Here is a 27,452-nt window from a genome sequence, read left to right as displayed (position 1 = left end):
GTTTCAGCAAAGTGTTTGAGCCTATAACAGGGCATAAGAAAATTAATAGGAAGGACCTGAAGGCTGTTATCATTTTGTAATCAAGTTTAACATTTTAACTTGTCTGTGGCTGACTTGGGTTGTTGCGTAGTTTGATTTTTGCCAGGGAGGATTGGGCCAGTCATGCAGCAAAGCTAATATCAGAAGACCTGGATCCATGGGGGTCAAACCCCTTTTCTGTAGGCTGGTGGATTATGCAGGTGGAAGAGGCAGTTCTGTATGGGACCCGTGAGAGTTGTATGTACAGTGTAGCTGGGAAAATGGGGTTGCAGGGTTAGCCATTAGAGCTAGTAACAGCGGCAACTTTTCTGCATGGACTGGCCGATCTTTTGAAGATCATTAAATACATAGTCATGTTGCTAATCTGGACTGAAGTCCATGCCACCGTGTTCTTTTTGCTACTGCTTCTTTTCCTAGGAAGGTTAAAGCTAATATAAGTGTGTGGCTGTGCCACAGCCATGTCTCCCATTGCATTGTAAAATACCATGTATTGCAGATGGAGCAGTCCCAGCGACGTTTTTGAGAATACTACCCATTTTCTCCGAAGCTTTGGAGAACTTTGATTCTCCAAATAGCAGACTAATGTCATGAGCTTGGTATGTCTAACATAAAGAAAGACTGGGAAGAAAAAGTTTTATTGCCAAGAAAACAAAGGTCATCCCTCCTACAGGCACAGGATGAAGAGGAGAAACTTTATATTCCCTTGTAAAAATGATTTAACCCCTCCCTGTTGGTTCCTAAGGTAAAATCCAACCAAATCAAAGAAAAGCCCAAAGTTCTATTATGCTGATGTCACCTTTGTGTGATAGGTTCTTAGCTTATGTTTAGCTGTCTTGTGTCAATTTGAGATAAAGATGATAAAATGCAATTTATGGGATGGGTTGGGAATTATTTGCTAGTTGGTCTTAGTTATTTACCATCAGGCTTGCTGGGAACTTTTCCCTAGAAGGAGACATCTTGAAAGGTACCCGTTTTTCATAAACTATTTTTAATACTTTAATGTTATTTGAAGCACTTACTTGAGATGTTTATTTTAGGCAGAAAAGAACTAAATTCTCCTGTGTGTATTCTTAGTCTCTGCTTCGGGGTGAATCTCCATTTTTGCTCCTTGACAGGCTCCGTCTGTGTTTCTGACGGTCTCTCCTGCTCCCACTCGTCTCATGGAGAGTAAAAGTTTGGAAACTACCAAAAAGAGATGGCGAAGTGTCCTGTAATCTCCTTTTCTACAATCCTTGCCTATTGATCCCAAATGTATCACTTCTCATTATCATGGTTCAGATTAAACAGGAGATTAGGTCAAGCTTTGGGCAAGTTGCTTTTTATAAGCTTGAGTTTATTAGTCTGCAAATGCAGGGCTTGGAATGGAGGTGCCCCCCTTTCAGTGACCTCCATCGGGCTGGTGGGGAAGCGAAACGCTGATGGGGGAAGCAAACGGCTGGGGAAGCTGGTCCCTCTGCACCGTGATGGGTTGCAGAAATTTTCTGGAGGGGTCTGTCTGGCTCATTGGTGGATTTTATTGTTCTCTGGGGAAACGGCTGGCTAAAGGAAACAAAACAAAAACCTAGCTGCAGATGTTTTAAGCCAGTTTGTGGTGAGTGTTTTGAGCAGTTAAAATATCTGTTCTTGTTCCCACTTGGGAAACTTTGGATAACTCGCATAATTTTTCTGGGTCTTAATTTGGCCCATTAGCAATATTGTGAGACTTTAACTGATCTTTCTAAAAGGTTTAAGGATCCTCTGAGAGGTACTGAAGTGTTCTTCCTGACAGAAGTACTGCATGTGAAGCAGAGTTTGAATTTGATTTTTACCCTCTGTTGCTTTGTGCATAGCTTTCCACAATGAGAACTTGTTTCTCCCAGTTGCTTCAGCAGATCACTACCTGCTACCCTGTTGCTTTGACCAAGCTGGAGGCATTTGGCTTCATTGACGCTGACCTGCTAGTGACCATGTGCCGAAGGCTCAGGCCCTTTTGCTGGAGGTGAATAGAAGTGGCTACAAAGAGAGTTTTGCTGGGGAGGAAAACTACAGTGATGAGTGGATTAAAATGTCCATCTGTCTTTTTTTTTTTTTTTTGCTTAAAAATCATTGTTGCAGAATTGTTCTTGTCACTTGTGAAGGAACAGCCTGCAGCATCATGGTGTTCCTTAGAGCAGCCTCTGTGGCAAGGGCTGAGCAGGGCAGAGAGAAGCTGCTTTCTGTCTCCTCTCCTTGCCCCCTGCCTGCAAGCACCATTCGTTACACTTCGCTGGCTGTTTACCAAACCTGCTGCTGTGTAGGTGATCCAGCTAGCTTACAGTGTCTCAGCTCCACCGTTGCTGGCGTGGACAGCCCTTTCTGAAGGAGAGCACCTGTTACTTCCTTACATCAGGGCTTGATCGTTCCAGCTGCTGCGTTTTGCTGGGATCTTTGTTTGTTTGTTTAGTTTTGTTGGTTTTGCAACACCAGCTCTGTAAGATTTCACACAAATATCAGTATGTTTTAAGAATGTGGTCTTGCCGCTGTAGCTGCTTGGGGAGTTTCGCACACGCTGCACCCAGTTCTCGTACACTCCAGCAGAACAGGAGCTTGTTGTGGGTGCTACAGGCAGTGGTTAATTTTTGCCCTGAGCTGACATTCTGCTTTTGTATTTGCCTGAGAGTAGCTTGCTGTGCCATTAACTGTGGCAAGTATGAATTAGGTGAATCCAAACTAAGCAGAAATAACTTTCTGAAAGTATCTGCGTAATCCTGTTCTCTTTTTTTCTTGTATGTATGAAGAAGAAAAAGATTGAGGGATCTTATACATGTGCATATGTTTTGCTGTTTTTTAATCATAGAAAAAAATCCCTGCTGTGTATTATCTTGATAAATTTAGCAGTACTCAGCATGTTTCAGCTACTCTCCAACTTTACTGGTCTACAGGCAATAAAATATTTAAAACTGAAATTGCCCCTGTTAACACGAAAGCCCAAGGTGAGCCTGCCCACAGCACAGCACTCGTTGCCAGTGCAGGGGGGATTGGTCATCTTGTGCTCACGCTCTCTGGGGCCATCCTGGGTTGTAAGATGTGTAGAGGGAGAGGGGAAGGAAGGGGAAGGCAGATTACAGGTTTGAGTCAGAAGAAGGATGACAAGCCTTAAAGTCTTATTGTCAGTTACTCAGTGTGGAAATAAATATGACGAGGTATCCTCTTCATGACCTATGCTACCTTAATCTCTTGCAGCATCTTTATCAGATGGAGATGCCCACAATGTTGAAACACCTGACTCAGAATATGCCATAGAAGTGCATGTTCCTTAATCTTTGCTGCCTAGTTACTGGTGAGCAAGGGTGCCTCTGAAAGCTCTTTTCAGACAGTAAATAAAATCAGTTATGTTTGCACAGGGCGTTTCCCAACTGCACTGTGCACTGGCAGCCTGTTTGGGGTCAAAGTGCACATGCTGCAGAGAACTGTGAATTCGCCACATACTGAAAACAGTCACTTCTCTGAGTGTCTGTGCTAAAGGGAGAGGCTCTAGTCCTTCAATGAAATGAACTGGACTTTGAAAAATTTTGGCTGTTGGTAGTCGATACAAGGAAGTGCTTGGAACCACAGGGTACATTACAACATGTGGCACTTACCAAAATATGTTTTCTTTGTAAATAGCTATTGGTTACAGCTAATAAGCTGGCAATTACTCAGCCATATACTGCTGCAGGATAGTTAATGGGCTGAACTCTAACTACAATAGGTCTTTTTGTATTATTGGTGTATTCTGATGTACTGCTGTCTACTGTATTATGAATATAGCACAGCTGAGCTGCATAAGTACTTGTTAAACCTCAGAGCAGATTTATTTGGAATGTTTTAGTTACTGCTTGAGTGACACACGTCTGTAGTAAGCAATCGATTAATATCCCAGAACACTAACTCCGCAAACCTGCCTCATTTAAGGACATGGCAAATGTCTACAAGCTCTACAGTGTGGATTAAGTCATTTTCAAGTGTAGGTTTTTTGTTTTGTTTATTATTTATTTATTTCTAACTCAATTTCACTTCTTGCAGACTTGTGGGTACCCCTGTTGGCAACAATCAATAGGGAAATCAGAGCTGGGCAGCCTGTGGACCCTGATGGTGGCACGGAGCTGCTGCTGGCCTTAAGGAAAGAGGCAGGCCTTATTCCCACTTGCACTAGCTGGAGTTAAGTGGGAGCAAAGTTACTGGGGCACAAGGAGGACTCAGTTGTAAAAAGAGCTGCAAGAAACTTTTATAGTTGGCTGAATTGAGGAGGGGGCTTTGTAGAGGTGGAAAAACCTATGCTCTCCATTTCCCTGAAGTGCAGGGTTCTTTCCTACATTTTTCTATTGTTCTGTGTAATTTTTTAAAAAATATTCCAAATGATGGGGCTTCCACCAGTTCCTGTGGGAGATTACTCCATGGTCTAATACATTTTGCTGCCGGGAAGTCTTCCTGCTAATCAGCCCATTTCCTTTATTCTTTTCATCCCATTAGTCCTAGTTAACCTTTTTTAACTCTGCTCACCCTGAGCGTTTTTCTCTCTTTCTAGGGCAAACAGCTTTCAGATGTTGCTGCTCTTTTACCACACTTTGTGTTTACCCTGTGTGAGAGTGGGGATAGACTGCTTCACAGCTCCCTGGCTTCAGAGCCGTTGAGCTGGAAATCCACAGAAAGGCTTTATCTCATGGTATCTTGGTTGTATGGTTGTAACACAAGAGTTTCAGAGTAACTGCCTAGGAGATTTAGATACCTAAATAAACTTAGCTATGAGTGGAAATCTGAATCCCCTGTGTTGCCTTGGCCATCTCAGCTATGTTTAACTTTCCTTGTGGAAATTGAGCCCTTTTGTCTCTGTGTTTTGTTTCTGGTCACCATGTTCCTTCCAGCATTTTCCTGTCAGCTTTGAAAAGTGCAGAAAAGAAATTGTTTTCATTCCATGTCATTAGCAGGGACACCATAAACTGACTTCATGGTGTTTTGGGGGCTATAATTTACTTTATGTAAGCTTGATATGATACCGTAGAAGTTCTTCCTCCTTTTTCTCCCTCCCTTTCCTTTGTGCTTTGGGAAGTCTTTCCCAGTTTAGCTTCCACACCACACAGTAGAAAAGTTTCCTGTATTGCTGGTCCTTTTTGCATGTTTGATTACATTACCACAACGGTGTGTTTCTGAGGCACGTACACTTCTGCTTTCATTTGGTATGTTCTTATTGAAACAGTCACATGACGTGTGAACTGTGGTAGAAAAAGCGAGAATGTAAGTTACTTTATGGAGCATTTGTGTCTTGCAGTGGCAGTGTTGTGAAGGATTTAATGTTTTGGTTCCAGTCTTATTTTTAATACCTTTCCCTAAAAGGTAGATTTAGATTTAGGTTTAGATTACAAAAAAATCGGCTTACAGGCTTTCATTTTTTTTTTTTTTTCCTGCTATGTTATGAAATGCTTGAGATGTTTTCTGTTGCTCAGAAATTCTCTATGAGAGAATAATAACCCTGCAAACTCTAAAGAGTGTTTCAGAAGGTACCCATTCACTCTTAGGAAGATACTGTAGTTTCACAAATGGTATCTCCTTTGTTTTAGGATCTGCCACCCAAGAATTCCTTGTAGCATTTCACACTCATTCAGATTAAGCCTTTTGCATGTGGATTTATTTTCACCCTCAAGTGAATTTAGCAAAATATGTTGGCAGTTCTTCGCATCCTTAATTTTCTTGCTTCTCCCAAAGAACACTTAGTCCTTTTCTGAAAAGGTTCTCAAAGACCATTCATCTAACTTGTCATCTTTTATTCTTTTCTTTTGCATTGCGTCACTCATGGGAGTAATCCTCCAGCTGTAGTGTGGTGCTATTTTACGCCCTTGAGTGGCATCCCCAGCTGCTGCTTGCCTCTGGCGCAGATGACAAATGGCTATTGTTTTCTGGAGCCATGCCAGGGGTTCTTTATCGCCGTTTGGGCACTTTTGTTGTGTTTTATTTAGGACCTAACAGTGTTTGAATAACACTGTTTTATTTTGAACTTTTCTCCCTCTCCATCTCCTTTCTCCCCCCAGTTGGTTTACTGTTTACAGACCTGGAGTTACTGAAGAGAGCGAGCCTGATGTGCCGTTTAGTAGCCTGAGAGTGATACGCTTTGGGCTGTTTTTCCTTCTCAGTGTTTGAGGTTTTGTAGTAATTGTGAGGAGAAATTTGTAGGAAAGCTTAGCCATTTTGAGATGACTTTTCTCTGTAGCTAAAATATCGGTATTGGAAGAGAAAAGTTCTACAGATTTTGAGCAAATTGTTGCACTCAGCTTTCTCTCTAGAATTCCCAATGTGTGAATAAGCTTCTTAATCAAACTTCTATATAAGCCTATCAACATTTGTTTCAGAGCAAGCTCACCCTTGTTAAAATCAAATTACTTCTCTTTTCTTTCCTGTTCACCCATAACCTGTGTCTGCAATGTTTGCTTCCTTTGAAGATGCAAACAAGGCTCCAGCCGTGGTTGCTCTGTTACTGCTCTGAGTAGCAATGAACTTCATAGGACATTTCCCCCTGCAACCGAAGGCTTGTTTCCCCAAGCACACAGTTGTACAAACTGCTTCCTTGAAGAGCCTGTGCTTTACGGTCCCAGAACTGTGACAAGAAACATGTGGGCAAAGGCTTTGCACAAGTGGGTCAAATTTAAGACGAGTGTGCTCCTATGTTCTCTTTAACCAGGCCTTGCTTAGCAGGAATAGTCACAAGTAATGACATGGCCTAGTTCAGGGTCTGATTAGCAGATAGCTGGTTCATTTTCTTAGAAAACTGAGGATGCCTCTTGGCCATCGTCCTAGCCATAAATTAGGGAAATTGTTTCTGTGCCAGTGTTTGAAAGGGCATATTAGATCAGCATATTTTAAATATTACTTGAAGGATATGAACACCTTTGCACAGCTGAAATAATGGCAGAAAAACAAATGGAATGTCAAAAATGAAGCTCCACCAATTTTGAAATAAATTTCCTTCCTTTAAATTACACAACTGAAAACGTCATATTGCCTTAAATATGTTAAATGTAGTTATATGTTTGCAGTTTCCATGCTTTTCCATCTTAGAGTGTCTGTTTATGGCTATTGCATAGAGATGAGAAGGTAATTTTCAAGAGAACTTTGACAGTTGCCTGAACAATAGAAAGAACTGGCCTACACCAGCCTGATGTTTTAAAACATATTTTTTCATTGCGGATTTTAATCCCTTAATGTGATGTTAAATTTGTGTTTTAGCAGCAGCTTGAGGTCAATTTTGGAAGATACTCTGTAGACGAGTCAGTGTCCTAAACCGTCTGCTTTCTCAGAAATTGTTTCCCACCGTTCTGTCTGAGAAGTAGTATTTGGTAGCTGCACTTAACAATGTGGAACCTTTTTTTTTTTTTTATGACAAAACAGCTGCAAAGCCTTCAACATCTTCTGAATCTAGTCAAAGTGTGGGGACTATGGTCTGGGGCTCTGTGCCTTTCTTTGAGAACTTTTATTGCAAAAAAATTGCATTTTAGAATCATTTAGAGTCCTGTGGCTTGTGTCTGTTAGGAAAATACAATAAAGTTATCAATAAGTGAAACAGGAGATTTTATAAATGACTTGGGTATTACAGTTTACTTACCCAGCATTGCTAGATGTTTATCTGTTTCTAATGAAAGCAGGAGATAAAGATAACATACATTACTGCCGAACAGTTGGGACATAGTGACTGACTGTGCTTCTAGCTTGTTGCAAAAGTAGAGTAAAAGAGTTTTGCTAAAAATATCGCCGTAACAACTTACAGGATACTCAAATTTGGCTGATGGTTGAGAGACTGGAAAGTCTCAGACTTGAGACACATATAATCAAAGAGCCCCTGTTTCAGCACTGTGTTCTTGTAATGTTCACAGATATTGCAAGTTTATAAGCATATCTGTGATGTCCTGATCCAGTATGCAAACTCAAAGTAAAATGGGCTAATCATATAAATGCACAGTGAGAGGAAAAAAACGGGAAGAGTTTAAATGACTTGCTGACTGGTGAGTTTACTGAGGTGAGAGCACAGACCTTCTAATGCAGGCACTGCAGCTTAAAGGAAGCCAGCCTGCTAAAACTATAAGATAATTATGGCGGTAGCAGGACAGAAAACAAGCTTTTTCAAGATGAGCATGATGCCTTGGAGCATATTTCATTGTGTTTTAGTTGGAATGTTGCAGCTTGACCAGTTATACTCCCAGCGTTTTGCCTTTGAAATGGTGCTGTGCAGAACAAAGCTCCCCGAAGGTCAGCCCGACGGTGCTCCCCATGCTCGCGACTGTGGCAGAGCTCGCCCTGCCATGTGTCCTACTGTGGGTCGATAGGAAGCCGGTACAGAGGCCTCCATTGTTTTTTAGTTTATATATTTTTCTGAGGACTTGGCCTGGAGTTCAGCAATTCAGCACATGTATGTAGATCCTGCAGCACTTCCTGTTTTCTAGCAGTTATGTTTTCATTGCAGTCTTGTGCATATTAGAGTTTGCTTTTGGCTACAGCTGCATATATGTTGACTGTGTGAGGCACTGGGAAGGATAACCTCTGTTTTTGCATATAGCTCTCTGCATTCCCCCCTGTCATGCTACCATGTGAATGGAAGCAATCGGGAGGGATAACGGTAACTTGCAGTTTGTTACAATGGGCATGGAAAAACCCCTTTATTAATGCAACATATGGCTGAAGTTTCCTGACACAAGCAGATTTCTGATTCATGGTTCTCCAACGTCCCCTGTTCCAACTCAGACAAGTCCATTATTTCCTCCCACCAGCAGATGTAGACAGGAACAATTGGAGCTGTGATAACATTATCTTTAGTAGGGGCCAGCAGGGTCACACACCTCGGTGTTTCCTGTTTGTAAACAGCAGGAGAAGGATGGCTTCGTGGGCTGCTGGCCTGGGAAGCGTGGTGAAGTGAGCCGACTGAAGAGGAGTGAGATGCCAATTTGGCAGTAATCCTAATCCACCAGAGAGGGATGGAGGGGCGTAAAGGATACTTTTAGAAAGGTGCAAAGAAGCAGCGATGGGAATGAGTGTCAGAAAATTTTAAACGCTCTTTTTAATCTCTCTCTGGTAGCGGGAGAATCAGGAATTGGACAGCTCTGCATAGGCTGGGTTCTGGTAAAAATCACTGATGTAACATGTTCATGCTGATGCTGTGCTGCCAACAGAGCTCAGAGGAAACAACCTTTGGAGATTGCCTTATCAGCTCCTGCTGGGAAGCAGTTATCTTGTTTTCATTGCTGCGATGTGCAGGGTAAACCTGACGTGCAGGAACTCTTTACCACTTGCCTGAGGTTTTTAATCCAGCCTTTCTTCACGAGTGAACTGAACAGGTACATTATGGCAGGGGATGGAAGGGAGCTCCTTTTTTCAGCATAGTTCATTAAAAATCCTCACTAAATGTCACAGTCTTCCCTGGAGTTTTATGTAATAGCCTATTCTCATGTGATTCTTGCCGTAACTTAAAATGGAAGCTTGTTCATGTCTTTTGATTTTAATAAGAGAGGTTTTTTTGGAAATTGCAAATTGGGATTTGGCCTGAGAGTTTTAAGTGTGCATGCACCCAAAAGTTTTCAAGTAATTTTGTTTAGATTAGCAGTTAAGACCAAACCTCCAGTTAGGAGGCACATGGAAAGGCTTTTGTCATAGAACAGGCTCTTTTTTTCAATTGTATGTGAAAATTTGTGGATGTAAAAGCAGTGCCAGCAATGTCATGTGGTTTGAGGTTTTTTCTGCTCAGACAGCTCAGAGATGACTGCTTGTGGTGAGGTGCTTGGCTCTTTAACGTGGGACAGGCAAGGAAGAGAGCCAGTGTTCATGTTCCCGGTCAAACAGCAGGTCCTCTGAAAGCACTTGCAAGTGTGACAAGGCATCAGTTAATTGCATGGTAATGGTTTCAACCCCTCTTGTCTCCCCAGAACGAGGGCATTTCCTCAAGGCGTTTAAGTACTACACTGGTGGCAGTAGGCTATGAGGAAATACATAGAAGCCAGACATAAGTTCTTGATCTCAGAAGATGGCTCAGAGGGGCTATATGTGCAAATTTCTTCTATACCATATTGCTAGTGGAAGTTAACTAGTGCAGAAGAGAAGGAGAGGAAGAAAACACATACATATGCGTAATTTTTCTATTTATTTATTTTTGTCGCACATGTGCATTAGCAGACTGAGAAAAACTCTGACTTTACCTGAGATGCCTTCCTGCTCAGCTGACCTCTGTGAATGTTGTTCTGCCTTCAGTGGTTTAGTGTGTCCTCACTTACTATCTGGAAGCAGGGTAGCCATGTTAATTTAGGTTCAGTGTTACACCAATACTTGTGCTTTTCTGTGGAATTTATTTACTTTCTTCCAAATATAAGGATGGAAGCAAGCAAAAAGTACATGCTAGACTTGAAATTAGCCAGAAGTTAATGTATATGAGAGAATAACAATTGCCCTAGTTGTGTTGCCTGCATGGCGTGAATACTTACTATAGCTAGAGCTCAAGGTCTTCACTGCCATCACTAAGCAACTTGGAGTCCTGAGTGTCTGTATGTGGTCCAGCCGGTAGGTGGAGTGTAGTCCTCCAGAGAAGTAGTGGGAGGGTTTGGGCTTGTGTAACTCTAGTGCTTAGGAGTCTCCATCGTGGCGTGGCAGCCAAGTCTGGTGGGCACTGTACAAACATGTCAAGAGGAAAAAGCATCCCTATCCCACAGAACTTATAGTGTGAGGCAAGGGACAGCAGACAGATTATGGAAGGTGAAGGGATGCAACAAGGCAGTTTTGGTTATCATAATAAGCCTAGGTTTTTGGCTACTTTGGAAGTGGCTTGGTTTATGTCACTTGAGAAAAGTTTGATAGGCAGCATGGCAAAGCAGGAATTGGAAAAAAGGATTTGAAATTTAATAACGACATAACTTTGTAAATGTTTACGGAAGCTTTTCTGAAGTGGAGGTGGCAGGGTGGAATGCAGCACAGATACTCGTTGAATTTTAAAATTGTGGGCAATGGAAGTTACCTTTGTGGGTGGATGAGAGGTGGAAGAGAATAAGCTGTCAAGGGTTTTGAAGGTGAACACAGGAGGGCTTATCTCTAGTATAAAAGATGAGGAGGATACAAGGAATCTGCAAGGTATGGACTGCAAGATGGGGAGAGCATGAGAGAGTTAAGATGGGCCTGACTAATAGACAATGGTCATCTTCACAGAGACTAAAGAAGGAGGGAGTTCAGAGACAAATGAGGCAGGAGCCAGAGGTAGAAAAGCGGAAACTAGGATTACGAACATGAGGTTCAATTACAGTAAAAACCAGAGCTGAGAGAATGAATGAAGTGTCAAAAGAGAGGCTGTTAGGGATGTCTCACAGAGTGAAAGGCCTGGGAGAAGCAGACCCTGGAGCAAGCTGTGTCTGTGAGTTGGCAGGACAGGTCTTGCTGGGGAGAAGGCAGAGCACAAGAGTTGAGGGTGAAACTGGGAAGGAGTTTGGAGCTAGCAAAAGAGCGGGCCAAGGAATGGAGGTCAGAGTAAATGAAGCATCGTCTATCAGTGCTGTTAAACTAGAAAAAGCAGAGGGAGGTGGGAAACTGCTGGGATGTGTTGAAAGACAGCTGACTGACAGTCAAGAGAACGGGCTTGGTGTCAGCTCAGGGAGAGGGTGCATGGGAGCACTCTTCGAAGACTAAGTTATCGCATGAGACTTTTCGGGACTTTATCTGGTATTCTCTGTCATGAGGTTATAAGCTACACAGTTTTTTATGTTTTCTGGGTTCTTACATTTTAACTGTTTTCTTCTTTTCCCATATTTATCTGTTAAAATTAGTATGAATACTAAGGAAGGTTGGATATGGTGTCTCTTGAAGGCATACCAACAGTTTATAGATACCATTTTCTGAGGATGTTTTACCTGTTGCTGTGACAGGAATGCTCAAGATTTCTGTAAACAGAGTCGATTACAGAACAAGAACTGCAATTTTAGCTGTTCTTTCTCTAGTTCATTTAATTACTGCTGCGTTCACTGTCTTCCTTGAATAGGAAGTCATTTTCCTGTTCATCTGAGCTTTTCAAACAGTGAAAGGGAAAAGAAAATTAGTAGTGAGGGGAGGAAAATGTCACTTTAAAGCCACAACAATCAGATGATAGGCTTGGGAGATAGCACCTGAAACTATTATTAACAAATTAAAATAAACTGACCTAATTTCATATTGTTGGTTTTCCTTTAAGTCAGTGCAGCCATCTTAGAGAGACAAATGAGCTTTAGCCTGAGCGGCGGCATTGCAGAATTGCAGGGAGATGTGGGTTCCTTGCCAAAGAAGGGACTACAGCTTCCTTCTCCATCAGGTGAGGAAGACTCTTCAGTCAAGGTGGGTGAGGAAGGAGCCAAGAATTACAGTGCCAGGCTTGATTCACAGCTAGGTGGTAGTGCTTGTTTGCCTGCTCCTTCCCTGTTTTGCATGGTGTTTGTGATGTTTTTTTTTCTTGCATGTCTGCTACCTTAGCAGTCTGTTTTTAATGGAAGTGAGAAATGTGAGTTTGAGTGAATAATTTGCAACCTGAGATTTTTTCCACTTGATGTCTATTCCAATACCCTCTAGTCCTTCTCTTTCTAAAAGAATATTTAGGTGGCTCCAGAACTACACATTCCTGGGTAGTAGATTTCCTTTGGGTTTACTGCCCACCCCAGAATGCAAATTCATAGCACAAAGTGTATCAGTGCTCAAGTACAGCAGCATGAGTATATCCCCAAGAAAAGGTGATGTACTAAGACTAAATTACTGTATGCTGGCCAGAGTGTGGGTGGACATGACATCATTTACAATTATGGTAAAGCTTTTTCTTAACGGAAAGTGAGTAACATTCTAAGAATCTGCATTAGGCCAAGTGCTCCTAATCATAGTTTTCAAGTGTCATGACCAATGGGATATAAGTGTGGAAGGATTTTCTAGGCCCTTGAGTTTCAGTGCTTTTTCTCAAGAGTTAGCTACATTGTGTAATCCCTTTTTAAAGTTTGATTGAATTCTTCAGCTTTTATTTTCATCTGAGTTTATGTTTCCAGAATATGGATGGCATAAACTGGGTGCAGCTATTCCAGATATGGTCTCAGTAGTGCCTTGTGTATTTGACTCATACAAATCTCATCCAAAAGACCTACTCCTGATCCTGGTGAAATTGGGTTCATCTTTATCATAGCCCTATTGTGATAAGGAAGTATATTTGCATCCTTTTCTGAATGTATGGCAGATTTCTTTTTTGTCATTAATCCAGATATATGCAGCCTTTCATTTTGTATTTAGTCATGTTGTCCCATTTCTGATTCTCCCTTCTGTGTGATATTTCTCTCAGTGTGGTGCTGGTGGTTACACTTTTGTATAATTAGTAAGGCCTATCAGTAATATGCTCATGCTAAGACCACTAATGAAGATACTAAATGAAATGGTCCCAAGACTCCTGCCTGAGGAATGCCACTTGCGCACATTCTGATTTGCTACTTCTACTTTCATCATGAAGGACATTGTCACCTTCTCTTTTATCTAGCTACTCATTCACCTTCCAGTTCTTATGCTAGTGTCCTCATTTTTCTCCAGTTTACTGCATTAGATGCTTTACTGAAGTCTGAGAGACGAGCTTTACTTCATTCTCTTTGTCCAGAGAATCAGTGGGCACACAGCCAGTGAGATTGTTCTGATCTCTCTTTTGTAAACGCATTTCTCGTTTCACTGCATTCTGTTTTACCTCTGTGGATTTAATTACTTTTCAATTATCTTTAGATGTGTTCAAATGCTTGTATAATATTGGGTCAGATAAGTAGTTTGTAGCTGTCATTTTTCCGCCCTCCTACTCCTTCCTAAATATAGTTGCTATTTTTTGATTTTTGGAAAGCATTCCGTAATGGATACAGTTATTTAGAACCTTTGTATCACCATCCTGTGATTTCATATGCCAGGTTTTGGTTAATTGGATTGTGTTTTTCAGGTCTTTTTAAAGTGTATAATTATGGGAAGAAAATTGCTTCCCTGAACCTGAGCACATTAAATTCTTTTGGTTCATCTAACATCTGTGTGGCTCAACTAGGCTCCCTCTAGTCAAGCATATTTAGGGTGCAAACTCCTATCCTAGAATTGACATCTAAAGCAGGTTAGATGAGTTTAAAACTTCAAGGTATTTCTTTATTTCTCTCTGATTGCAAGGAGAACCTAGAACTTACAGTATAGCCATCTTTAAAGTTAGATGAAATGAATCCCATTCCTTAAGTTATGGTTTTGACTGTACTCATTGATATCTCTGCCCATCTCTTTTTGCCACCTTGCCTTGCTTCCATGGTCAGTATTCTTATTCTTGCTAAAAATTGAGGCAAAATATATGTGTAATTTTTGGGCCATTCCTATATTATCTTTAATATTAAACCCTCATTTGCTGCGCAGAGTTTCTACTTTTTTCCTCTTTTTACATATGCCTGAAATATATTTCACTGTTCAATATGTCTGCAAGAAATGTCAAGCCTCTTTTACATTCAAAACCTTGAACTTTTCACAGCTCAGCTGTCTTTACTTAATTACTTCCCTTAATTTATCAAATTGTCATCCTGGGATTATAAAAAATGCCCAAGTTGTACACCAGTTTATTGTATAATTTAAGCCAATTCAACCTGATGCAGTATTTCTATTACCATTTTTTTAAATTGCTTTTTGTACTAATGTACATTAGCATCCCATCTTGTTGGTACAATGACTAGAAAAGGTATCAGCAGTCCTGCTCAGAAATAGCTGGACCATATTCAGTACTAGCATTTATTCTCCTGAGTTTAAGTTAATCTCCCATAATGATACAGTTCCTCTTGTTTTTTCTCTCTTCCTTATTAATATTTGGCTTTGTCTAAATAATACTGTGGGATTGTCTTTGAGTACTGCAAAAGCAGGACTTCTTGTATCCCTCTTGTTTAAAGGGAGTTTGATGCAAAATGTTCTATCTGTGCCAGTGATTCCCCAGGTGTTTTGGGGGGCCGGTGCTGTGTTGGAAAACAGTTCACCTGAGTGGGAAAAGATGTCTGCACGGTTGGGCCATGCAGCAGTTGCAAGGACTCTATCAGACATGATAGAGAGCAAAAGCAGAGATACCTTGTGGTTACTGAGAAGCTCAGACTCTTGGCTGTTAACTTTTGTTCTTACCTTCTCTGTCCCAGCGTGTTCACTGAAGCAATGAGTGGGAAGTGCTGCCCTCCTCCTTTTCACATTAGAGCCTCCCCCTTGTCCCAGCCACCTTCTCCTGGCTTCACTCCCCGCTCTACTTCCAGTACCTTCCTAGCAGTGCAGTCCTTGAGAAGGTGGTCCATGAAGTTGTGATCTCCGCCCACGCCCTTCCTCCTCAGTTTGAGAAATCATGGGCTAGCTATTGTTTCTTTGTGGCCATGTTTGTTTTAAACCATTTTAAATGCCTTTAAATTCGTCACTGGAAGGAATAGTCTCATCATTTTCTCTCACTGGGAGCAGTGGTTTCAAGCTGAAGAAATGTTTTGTAATTGAAAGACGATTTCATCCCCCCATAAATAATCACTGAAAGAGGGTGGAAGGGAGAGTCACCGTCTGCCTTTTCTGATTTCTGTACATACAGCATATGGGTATGATATAGATCAGTCTGAAAATGGCCTTCTCTTGGTTTAGACACGGCCTTACCCATTTTTATTTCCTCCTTAGGTTAACCAAGTCCTTATAAAGCATTTGTTTCTACTCTGTCATATTTTGGTGTACTTCTCCCTACTCTTCCTCCTCTATCCTTTGGAGCTGCACAAACATTACCAGCCACCCAGTATTCATGAGCCAACACTACAAGACTATGTTTGGATGAAGGAGGATATTTTGTTAAGGAAAATATTCCCTTGCTCCCCCCACAGCCAAAACTAATTAGGATCCCTTCTGAAAAAGAAATTAAAATATAAAAAGCATGAAAACTCTCCACCCAGCCACTGCACTCTCTGCATGTATTTAAACTCCCTAGTATGTAATAAAGACCACATAAATTCATCAAACTGATGAGCAGGCTGGATTAAATGTGCTCTGGACGCTCCCTGTATTTGTTTACAACTCTATCATCCACAGTCTCTTTAGAATAGGAAACATTATAGAAAACCAGATTTCTGGTGCTAGTTGCTAACAGAGGTGAAGAGGGTGATGAAGGCCAGTCTGTGCCTCTCTGCTTACCAGCTGGAACCTCTGTTTGAAGGAGAGTTACAGCAGAGACATTAAGGATCCCTCATGAAGTTCAGCCACGCATGCTGGAGCACCTACCGCTGTCACTGTCTGGCAAGTGCTACTCAAGGATTCTCCTTAAACTGAGCCTGAGCTGTGTGGGGCAGGTCCAGATCTGAGCTTCCTCGGTTCTCAGCATACAGGATGGTAGCTAGGCTTTCTGGTGTATGTTTCTCTACAGATCAGCTTTTCTACTGGTCTAATCCCACTGCCAAAGGGAGGGATGTTTTACAGTGCATGTTTACACTGGTTCAAGAGAAACTTTCAGAAGAATATTTGTCCTTCATCTTAACTTTCTGAGTATCAACTAATTTAAAATATGTATGTGTTTGCTTTACTGGCAGATCTTGATGTAGTGGATGTTCATGTGATGTTATAATTAAGCACTGAAAGCTTCTGAGGATGGACACACACACGCGCACACCCCTTTGCTTCCTCAGGCTGTAGCGCTGCAGAATTTCTGTATTCTGGGTTAGTTGGAGTGTTCTCCACAGCTGGCTTCTCTGTTCCATTCTTTCTTTAATGCCTGCTCTCCTGAAAGGTTGATGATAGAGCTGTCAGTTCACTAACTGGGCTAGAGATGACCCAGTTCATTCAAAGAAACATTAGAAATCTTCCTTGCAAAGCTTTTCTAGTCTTTCTGCATCAGCTTTGCCAATTCACAAGCTTTGAGTTCAGGAAGTGAGCCAGAAATTTTCTGAACCACTTCATAATTTTCCCATAATTTTCCCTACTGGGATTACCTATATAGCCTTTTAATCTGATGTATGTGAACAACATTTTTTGGAAGTTACAGAAGTCAGTATAACAAGGTAGTCTCAGCAGCAGGTTACACATACTGTGAATTTTACCCAAGATCTCCTTTTTCTGTAACTTGCTTTCCTTCTTTGGAGTGCTAATCCTCCTGTGTCACACATTTTCTGTTCAACTTTTCTCCTCTGCTAATCTCTGGGTTTGTGCTGCAGCCCTTTCTAATCCACAAGAACATTTGTGACCTCAGAAAAAACCCTTGGCAAGAGGCTTTTTTTGGATTTGAGTAACTTTGATTATTCTTCCTGCAGTGCTGAAAACCAGCAGTTGCCTTTCAGACCATCCATGAAAAAGACTGAGTTGCTTAACCACTTGCCTACCAAAATCTGCTGGCTGAAATCAGGTCCTAATGGGACATGAACTCTCAGTTTAATATGATTCTCAGAAACAACTGTGCATCTTTGCAAGTTCTGGAAAGTACTTTCTGCAAGTGCCAAAGTATTGCATATAAAGTAAAGAGATAAGCCAAGCAGAATTATGTTTTCCTTTCTAGAAATTTTTTTTTGCTGGTCTATAAATCAAATACAATAAGTAACAAAGTTCTATTCTTGGATTTAAAAAAAAATTACTGCGAAGTTCACTGTGAAGAGCTTCTAGCCACAGCCCAAACATGGGATTTCTTGGTTTGGTTTTAAAGGGGTGAAGGGGCAATAGAGCAGTGATGCTGAGTGGAAGTTTGTATGCCAGGGTCAGAAGAACGAGGAGGGAGAAGAGGGAGGGGGCAGTGGGAGAGGTTTGTGTAAATGAGATCCAGTAATTTTTCCCAGTGCTGTTTTGCACACTGAGTAAGTATCAGGCTTCGCTGTCGCTTTCATTGCGCAGGTTACAGTAGTACTTGCTAGCTGTTTGCTTCTGTGGGAAGAGTGCTGAGGAGGCTATGATGAGGCATTTCCAACATCCGGGTGGATTAACTGATTGCAGGACAAGCCTTGAAAGTGCACGGTTATTCATTTTGCATAGTAGTTAGGCAACTGATCCATAAATGATGTCCATGTTAGTACATACAGTATAAAAAGAGCTATGAGATTTCTTTTCCTTCACTTTAATGGAAAATGTAGCTTCTTGCTTCCCAGTCTGTTTGGAGATCATAGCTAGCTTTCAGGGAGTGGTGATGCGTAACTCCTGAAAACGTGTCAAGTCCTCACACGTGTTCTCTGGCAGCTAGTGGCAAACAATGCAAAGTAACCAGCTCTGGCGTCAGGGCAAGAAATTGCACAGAGCCAATCTGTTAAACCCCGGATCTTCTCCTCACATGTTAACATTTTGATATCTGAGAAAATGGGAAGACAGCAGGGCTTTGTAGCTTCTGCTGCACTGCGCTTCACCTTTAGGCATACCTTGCTCCTTGGGATATAGCCTGCATCTGAGATTTTGAACCACTTGTCCCAGCACGGGAAGGCTGTGCTACCACAGCCTTTCCTTTTCCTTTGCTGATGCCCTTAAAACTAACTTGGGCACAGCAACAGAAGATAACCTGTAGAGGCTGATCCTACAGTGGTAGAATGGTAAGCTAGCTCTTCAGCAGGTCTTGAATTTGCTCAATTCTGAGAAGACTAGCAAAAGGTACAGTATTTTCAAGCTATGTTTCCTTCCTGCTTAGGAAAGAGTTCCTCTCGGACTGACATCGCTGTTTCTATCGATGCTGTGATGCTCTCTCTTCTCGTCAGTTGGAGGGGAGAGTGGAAGAGTCAAGCGGGGGAAGTCTCCCCACCGCAGCGGATTTCCTTTATCAGATTGCCCGCTGCTGCTGCTGCAACAGGACGTTAGCGGAGGAGAGTACAAGTTAATTTGGCGCCAGGGAAGGATGATGGGGCGAAGGCGGGGGAGCAGTGAGAAAATAGATCCTCTTAGCGAACTTTTCACTCTCTCTCTTTACAGCTGTTGACAGACTGGTCTTTACACCCTCATGGCTGAGGGTTGTGTTCATGTTTGCCCTTTGCAGTGGGCTGGTATTGGTGTTTCTGTCGCAAAGAGAGGTTTATGATTTCTCTTTGTACCCTTTGGCTCCAGCAGCAGCAAGTGCTGAATAGTTGAGCTAGTTTTGCATGAGGAGAACTGAGATAATCTTCTGGTTTGGTCACAGAGATGAGGAGGAACTCTTAAATATTTAAATGTTTTAATGTTTACTTGGGATGTGTAAATATTTTAGAAGATATGGAAAGCCTACATATCAGTAAAAATACCTGTGTTTAGTCTACCAGATAACAGAATGTCTTTTCTCATGATGTTTTAATAAATGTTTTGTCACCTTCCATGGGCTTTAGCATGGAGTCACTCATCACTTGGGTAGAACTGACAGTGGGGTTTGTGGGAATGTCGTCTCAGTAGAGGGACAGGAAGGGACTGCTCCCCAGGACTTTGTTCAGCAGAAGAGAATGAGCCAATATTGTTGGATCCTTTGTATTTCCCTTGATTTATCAGAAAAGCAGGAGGCTTCCAAATCATCTTATTCTGTAGCTGTTGTTTCAGATTGTCTGTGTGAGTGTCTCACATGTATGGATAGATGTGCCCAGCCATTTTCTTCGTTTCTGCACCTCTCCCTTTTCAAATACAAGCACCAACTCTCCTGTAATTAGACTATCTTGTATATTCTTTCTCCTTTATTTTTTACAATAAGGCAAAACAGTAAACGTGGCACTACTGATTTTTACTTGTTCTCTTTCCTCTCCAGAATACTTGAGAAATATTTTTAGAGGCTTTTGTCCCTGAGCTTTTTGGGGAGAGAACAGCGTATACAGATACATCAGCTGTCAGTTTTCAGCTCCTTGAAAACTTGGATTTTCAACCCAAAGCTTTCTACTTTTCTTTTCCATTATGACTCACAAAACACTGATACACAGTGAAGCTAAACACTGGGGCTAGGTTTGGGGGGGGGGGGAGAACTTTAAACACTTTGTTTTAAAAACCTTTTGATATAAAAGGTTTGTTCGATAAAGATACAGAAGAGGAAGATGATGACTAATAATCTGAAGACCTGGGTGCAGTGGAATTTAATAAACTGAATTGAGCCTGAAATAAACTCCAAATGTTTGGGGGTCAGTGCAGCCTTAGCTAAATATGTGTATAATGTACTTGTGTAGCGAAATCCATATACAGCCTCACGAGCCAAGGAACAGAGAGTCCAAGTCAGGCTGGTGCTATATGCCTTGTTCACAGGGAGGAGCATTTGGTGCCAGAAAATAGTTAAATTACTACAGACTTTTGGACTCTGATTTATGGAAACACGTTGCAGAGCATTTGAAAGGTCTCTACAAGAAGAGAAGGAAATTTGGACTGATTCTTTCCCTTTTGTGGCGTTTTACTAACTCTTCTAGCACCCAGGGTAATGTCAGGTGCTCAGCTCAGGTGGTCCTGAAGATTTAGTCTTTAATCTGCCTAGTAGAAGGCTCAGAAGAAACCTATTGATGGTTTGTTCACTTCCTTTGGGTGAAAGATTCATCAAGTTTTGTCCCCTGCAGCAAGACAGACTGTTATGCAGAGGTCACATACTCCTGTTCGGTTGGTCCTAAACAGCAGAACAAATAAATGAAACAAAGCAAAACTTAACAGTGAGCATTCTGGTGAGTGATGTTTGCTACCCATTTCAAGACTGGGAGCAAAATGCTTAAACAATAGATCTGGGTTTTTTTGTTTTTTTTTTCTTTAATGAAAATATTTTAAGAGAAAAGTGAGGATAAATGGAAATCACCCTCTGTGTTGTGAATTCCCCAGGGATGTAGCAATAGACAGATCTTATCTTCATTTCAGAGAGCAGAACAGGTTGGCATTAAGACTTCATTTCATGCAAATGATAATCCAAAAACTGTTTCTGAAGAAGAGCTTTAAAAAAAAAAACAAATTCAGCTGAGCCAGATTCTGAAATACAGTGATTATAACGTGTACTGAGAACACTGAATAAAATAAAAAACCACAAAACTATTTTTAATCATTTAGATAAATGATTTTTTTTGCTAAATCCTACATTTGCAGTTGTTTGGGTTTTTCTGAGTGAACAAATCCAGATTTTTTTTTTTTTTTTTAACTCGGACATAGTTTTATTTTTAAACGCGGCTTCCAGAAATGCATGCATGTGGGATTGCAGTTGGGACCAATAGAAGGTCCTGGCATTCTGCCAGGCATTTGTCCTGTCCCTACAATATAGATGGATTGCCAGTGTTCTGGAGAAAAACAACCCTAAAACTTTAAACAAATTATGCTTAATGGAAATAAACTTTTTTTTCCCCTCCTGTGTAATGATTTGGGTAATGTGTTGGCTGTGTGTAGAGGAGAGAAGGGGGGGGGGGGGGAGGAAAGAGGAGGGCAGAGATGGAGGTTGTGTTTGCAGCTTGCCCCCCAGAGGATGCTCTAGGAAGGCTGTGAGGGGTGACCATGAGATTTCTAAGCCTGGAGTACTCCAGGCCTTCTTTAGAAGGTCGGCAATCTAGTTACAGCCAGCTATGTATAAGAGCATATATCTCGTGGTTGTTCAGTACATGGATTTGTAACACCTGGAAAGACATATGCCTTATCTGGCACTTTCTACAAATTGTGTTCTGCATACAGCTTTGACAGTCCGTCTTCATGTCATTCACCTGATTTCTGGTGGGTTTTGGTGGTAAGTGACAAAGGTATGAAACCGATATCCAGTTTTCTCAGAGAGGGGAGTAGGAAACATAGAATATAGCATACTTCACAGAAGAAAATGAACCGTAGCTGTATCTCGGTGTTTTTCAAGCTGGTGCTGATAAATCTTTTCTCTCACTTCTGTTGCTATGGTGTTAGTTCTGTTCAAAAACAAACCTATGGGTGATCTTGTCAAATGCAAAGACCGTTTGGAGAGCGAGAGATGCTGAAAGAGAAAGGAAGTAGGAGGGCTCAAATTCCAGCTGATGATAAACAATGAATCAGTGTTTGTCTCAGCAGAGGGCCATCGCAAATTTTGCACTGTACTTTCATGGACTTGCGGTTGGGTCCAACATTCCACTTAAAGAGGCTTCTCCTCCTCTCCCCCACCAACTTTTTCTTCCTTTTTTTTTTCCCCCTTAGTATATAAAAGGAAGGTGGAACTCTTCCAAATTCTGCACAGCTCAGAAATGTTTGCTTTCCACAGTGTGGCATATAACACAGAGAACTTATTCTTACGGTTTGATCTTCCAGTCCACAAAATACTGGATCCAACTGTATGTTTGTGTGGTTGAAATGTACCTGCTGTCCTTGTTGAGCCGATTGAAATGATCATTGAATTTCCTACCAGAATAGCTGCCTTGGCATGTTGATTTAAGTTTGTGGCTGTAATTAAGTTGCTGTAATTTCTGATATTGTTTTGTTCGTGAGGGAAGAAACAGTTCACTGTTACAGGGGCCCTTTTTAATACTTTCTGATTTGCATAGTAGGTGCATTTTGTTTTCATTCTTACAATATGCCTGTTAGTTTAGCTGACACAACTACCGTAGAGAAGTTATCTTGCCCAGATGTCTTATGTTTCTGGAAATCGCTGTGCTCAAAATGCCTGGATGTGCCTTGAAGATTTGTTTCTATTCCTGGGTCAAGGCTGAAAGGGAGGACTGTTTTCTTGTTTTCTGAATGTTTCTTTGTAGGCTGAGCTGCAAGTGCAATAAGAATGTAGAGGAGTAACCAATCTCAAATACTTATTTGCTTCTCATGGTTTTTCAAATGGGAAGTCCTGAAAATGGATTAATTTACATTTCTGTACCTCTGCAACTGGAAACTTTCTGACCCAGCTAAACAGACCTTTTGTGTTGCTGTTTCCTTCCAGCTGTGATAGGCAGCTGAACAAAAGTCAAGAAAAGCAATGTGGTCATCTGAAATTCCTTTTAAAGATATTAACTGATTTTCTGGAACTTGGTTGCAGAGGTAGATCATTTCCTTTCACATCTTTAGCTTAGCTGCATCTCAGTTCATTTTGTCTTGATTCTGCAGACGTTTAAGTTTGCCCTTAGCCTTGCTACTGCATTACTCATGGGAGTAAAAATGAAAGTGCTTGCAGAGCTAGACCTTCTGTGGACCTCCTCACCCAGCCACAATTTAACAGTATCACTAGGCATTCCCCTTTCAACATCAAGTCTGCCTTGTTTGTCTTTCCCCATTACATAATCTTGGCATACAGAGAGTTTGCTGTACTCTTGGAAACAGGGCCTCTATTAGTCTCAGAAGAGATATAAAGGGTTTTCCAGTTGCATTAAGATCTATGTAAGTACTTCTAAGATAACACTAGTACCGCAACCTGTAACTGTTAGTAGGTGCCTAGAGTATATGTTCAAGGGAAGATAGCCTCTGTTGGGAATAGTGACTTTCTTTCAATTTGCTTTTGCTTCACAGTTAACTTCAGTTATTCTGCTCACGTAAGCCTAGCCCATATAAGAGTACCTATATGAGAATTACAGTTGAGCTACATGGGTTGGCCAGATTAGCAACTGGTGTATTCTTATAACTCAAGAGGCTAGATCTCTGCTAATTAATTAATTTTATTGTTGCTTGAGCTCCTGCACTCATGTCTCATTGGTACCTTCCTTAAGGTACTCCTTAATTCAAAGCAGGGTCATCTGTATAAAGTTGGGAATTGTATTCAGACAAAACCTGAGCTAATGAGACAGTGAAGACCAGGCTTCTATTGAAATAGCATATCAGCAGCTCGTCCTGCCCTGCTGTCCTCTCTCCTGCCCCCCTCTCCTCTTCTGCCAGAGTTGAATGAAAGGAATAGCAGCAATGGAAAAGTGTGTGTAACTGTGAGATCCCATGCTAACTTTAGTTTACTGTGCACAGATCTGTGTTCCATTTCAGAGGTGTGCTGTTTTGTAGCTTACAAGCTTAAGTTGCCACTGAAACAAGAGATCATACAATCAGTTGAAGAGCATTTGATAGTGTGGCAGCCTTTGTGCTGTGGACAGTCTGGTGTGTTGGCTAGAACGTGAGCCAGTTTTGGTATCTATATTGTACAAAATTTCAGATTCGTAAAGAGCTTCATAGGATCATTCAAGTTGGAAGGGACCTTGGGAGGTCTGTAATCTAACATCTTAATCATACTAGGTTCAACACTGAGTTCAGATTGAGTTGCTTAGGGCTTTGTCCAGTTGGGCCTTGAAAATCTTGAAGGATGGAGATTCCTCACAACCTCTCTGGGACCCTGTGCTGCAACGTGACTATCTTCCTGGTGAAACTTTTTGCGCTTATTAACTTTCCTTATTTAGTTGGAATCTCACTGTTTCAATTTATGACCTCATGGGATGCATCTGAGCCCTCACAATAACATCAGCCAGCTGTCTTAGTACCCTCATGTGCATCCCATCACGTCTGATAGCCTTTTCTGGATCAAGATTTCTCAAGAGATCCCTGACTTAATCCTCTTCCTGTACAGGTAGTTCCTCTGCTCCTTCAACCCTGTCTCTAGACACAGAGGCACGGGAGGCCTTGTTGGTGAAGACTGAGACAAAGAAGGCTTTGAATACCTCAGCCTTATCTGTGTCCGCCGTCACTAAGTGTCACCCACCCCGTTCATCAGCAAGCCTTCTTTTTCCTAGTTTGTTCTTTTACTGCTGAAGTAGCAGTAGGAGCTGTAGTTGTTGTCTATGACATCCTTTGCCAGTTTCAACTCTAGTTGAGCTTTGTCTTTCCTAACACCATCCTGGCATCCCAGATGTTGATGATCTGATGCTATGCAGTCTACTTACCTCGACCCTTAGCTCCTTCCCTTGGTGACTTGGTGTCTTGACCAGAGCACACCTCCCACAGATGTCACCCAGGAGTTCCCTGAAAGGCAACAGGCATTCCCTGCAGCTCGAGGCCTAGGCAGCAGCATCCTCTCTCTGGAGCTCTTTCTGGGTCCAAGTCTCTGATGTAGTGGGGTAATTCCCCCAGCTGGTACTGGGAACTAAGCCCTGTGACACATCGCCATCTTTGTTGGGCAGGCCCACGCTGCCTGGAGCAGCCCCCTGCCCCCTCATCCCCTGTGTGCTCCTTGCCCTGCTAACTGCCAAAGGCAGTTAGCTGTGCTCTGGGAGCCACACTCCTCCTTACCAGCTACATAGTTGTCCCTACACAGATGAATTTGCAAAGATCCTGAGTCACTTGCTTTTGTGGTACCTGCATTACTGTCCTGGGTGCTGTTTTCTGCCATCGTTCAGTAAAGGACACAGTAGGTGTTCCTTTTATTAGTGATGTTAATCTCTGGTGGCCTATTCCTTTTGCAAGGCTGTGTAAGTGAGGGGAAGAGAGCTGGATGAGGGAAATATTGGCTCGAAATAGACAAGAAGCATGAAAAAGCCTTTGGATAAAGGATGCTTGGCAATCACTTTGTTGCTCCTTAAAGAAATTAGATTTAACCTGCTGAGACATTTGGGTAAAAAATTTTTTTTTTTTTTTTTTTGGTCTGACAGCCAATGAAATGCATGTTCTCAGGGATTTGGGTGAGCGAGGTTATAGTAACATACCAAAATAAAGGTGGTATAGAAAATAAATGCCCTCAGTGTGGGGCATCACCTTGTACCTTGGGGAAACAGCCTGATTGAACTGAAACAGTGGGAACAATGATAGAAGCAAGAGCTCAGATCCTCCATATATTAATATAAGGTTTCTCTCTGTTCATTCAGCTTGACCTCACCAAACCGATTGAAGATCAGGGCCCTTTGGATGTGATCATACATAAACTGACAGATGTCATCCTCGAAGCAGACCAGAATGACAGCCAGTCACTGGAGCTGGTTCACAGGTTCCAGGTAAGTGGTTCTTAGCCCTTTTGCATTTCAGCAGAAAGGTGAATTTGGTGCAGCCAATTCGATCTCTTTTCTGTGTAGTTAATGACATTTGAAAAGAGCTCTCTGGCACAGTGCTGCTGTGCAGCTGAGAGCTCTGACAAAAATAGTTTTGTCAGTCTGAGATGGACTTGCACCTTTGGATAGGTTTTACACTGTATTGGTAAGCTAGGTAATAGCTAGTTTCCCACCCATCGTTTTTCTGCTGTCACTTTGAGTGCAGCAGTGCCATCCATGAAGAGGAGCAGGCGTTTGCAGAGTTCTCTGTGCATCTCTCTACGATAGAAGCTACTAAATTAACCTGGGCCAACCCTATCTAGTCTTCCCCATTCTTGGAATGCTGATTTCTGTAATGTCAAGGCTGCTGGGAGTGTTTCTGTCCTCTAGTGCTGAGAATCCTGTTCCCCCACCCCCACCCCCTCAGGTTTACACTGTAGGTCAGAAATTAAGCCAAGGGCATAGTGATACACAGAAGTGTTTTTTCTGAAGGATTCCTCTCAGTAGGCTGAATGCTGATGAACTCACCATTTTAGAAGGCCTTGTTTCTAGTGTATGACTTTGATGAAGGACTTTTTTTTTTTTTTCTTCTCTTTCAACGAGAAGCAAAATTAAATAAAATATTTTCAGACTTTTGTGAAATATGCTTGCCTCAGATGGAAAAACCTCTCATAAGCTGTGCAATTTTGACAACTTTGCTTTCTCGGGTAATAATATTCTATTTGCTCTACTTAATATTGTATTACTAGTAATGCAGAAAATATTTCACTTCATGGAGAAAATAATCTCTTTACTCTAGTTACAAAGCTTTTCTACTTCTTCCCACCTATGTATTATTCAAACCTGCACAGGAGATAAAAAGGTTTGACTTAAGGGTCTGGCCCTCTGGCACCAGTTCTCTGAATATTGATTGCTGAGTAGTGCAGGCGTCCACTACCCACAGCACTCAAAACTTGTAAGTGACTGAAGAAACTAGACAGATTGCGATGGATTTCAGGGGCTGTCTGCTAGTGCTCATAGTCTTTCAGTATTTTGACCATTAAATAATTTGTTTTCACAATCCGCCCATCCTATAGATGGGAAAAACTGACAACCAAAGAGGGGAAAGGACACACATGTTGAGTTGGTTGCACCTGATTAAAACTCATGAAAGCTTGATTCCCAGTCCTTACCGTGTTGCGTGCATTCCTGAAGGCCATGTTTTATCATGCACGGTGATAACAACTGTGTATAATAGTGTGGCTCCTCCCTTGTCCCCTGGAGAATATGCTGATGGGGAACTTCTGCAAGCAGTTATGGAACAATTAGTATGTGGCAGCGCAATTAATATCTGAAACCTGTTTCTTTTATTCCTTCAATGAATGTTGAATATTTTTAATACAATAAGTACTTCACTTAGTCAGCACATTGTATTCAATAGCTTAAGGTCATGCATTTTTAGCTTTTCAGGTATCTAAGGTCTGGAGAAAAAAGTAGTAAGTACAGAGGAGGCATTTTGCTAAGGCTGCATTTAACTATGAAGGCTAAGTTCAGTATGAAGCAGGGTAGGGTACTTTGCAGGTAGAGCCTTAGCTTTGGCTGAGAACTGAATGGGCTGTTCTCTTGTCTGCGTGACAGCTGCTGCACGCTTGGAATGCCATTAGGGGTAAAATGACCAGCTAA

At 41.7% G+C, this 27,452-nt stretch overlaps 1 protein-coding gene across 1 annotated transcript in view; it reads left to right on the top strand.

Annotated features, from left to right (window-relative positions):
- The window catches only part of ITPK1 (inositol-tetrakisphosphate 1-kinase), a 160,568-nt gene that overhangs the window by 54,874 nt on the left and 78,242 nt on the right, over window positions 1–27,452 (top strand). Inside the window, exon 4 of the mRNA XM_067296961.1 lies at window positions 25,632–25,757. Within this exon, the coding sequence (XP_067153062.1) occupies window positions 25,632–25,757 (126 nt within the window). The remainder of the gene's footprint in view (window positions 1–25,631; window positions 25,758–27,452) is intronic.

The sequence above is a fragment of the Apteryx mantelli genome, chromosome 4 (genome assembly GCF_036417845.1).
Source record: "Apteryx mantelli isolate bAptMan1 chromosome 4, bAptMan1.hap1, whole genome shotgun sequence".
NCBI classification, from domain to species: Eukaryota; Metazoa; Chordata; class Aves; order Apterygiformes; family Apterygidae; genus Apteryx; species Apteryx mantelli.
This window is presented reverse-complemented; position numbering and strand designations above follow the sequence as displayed.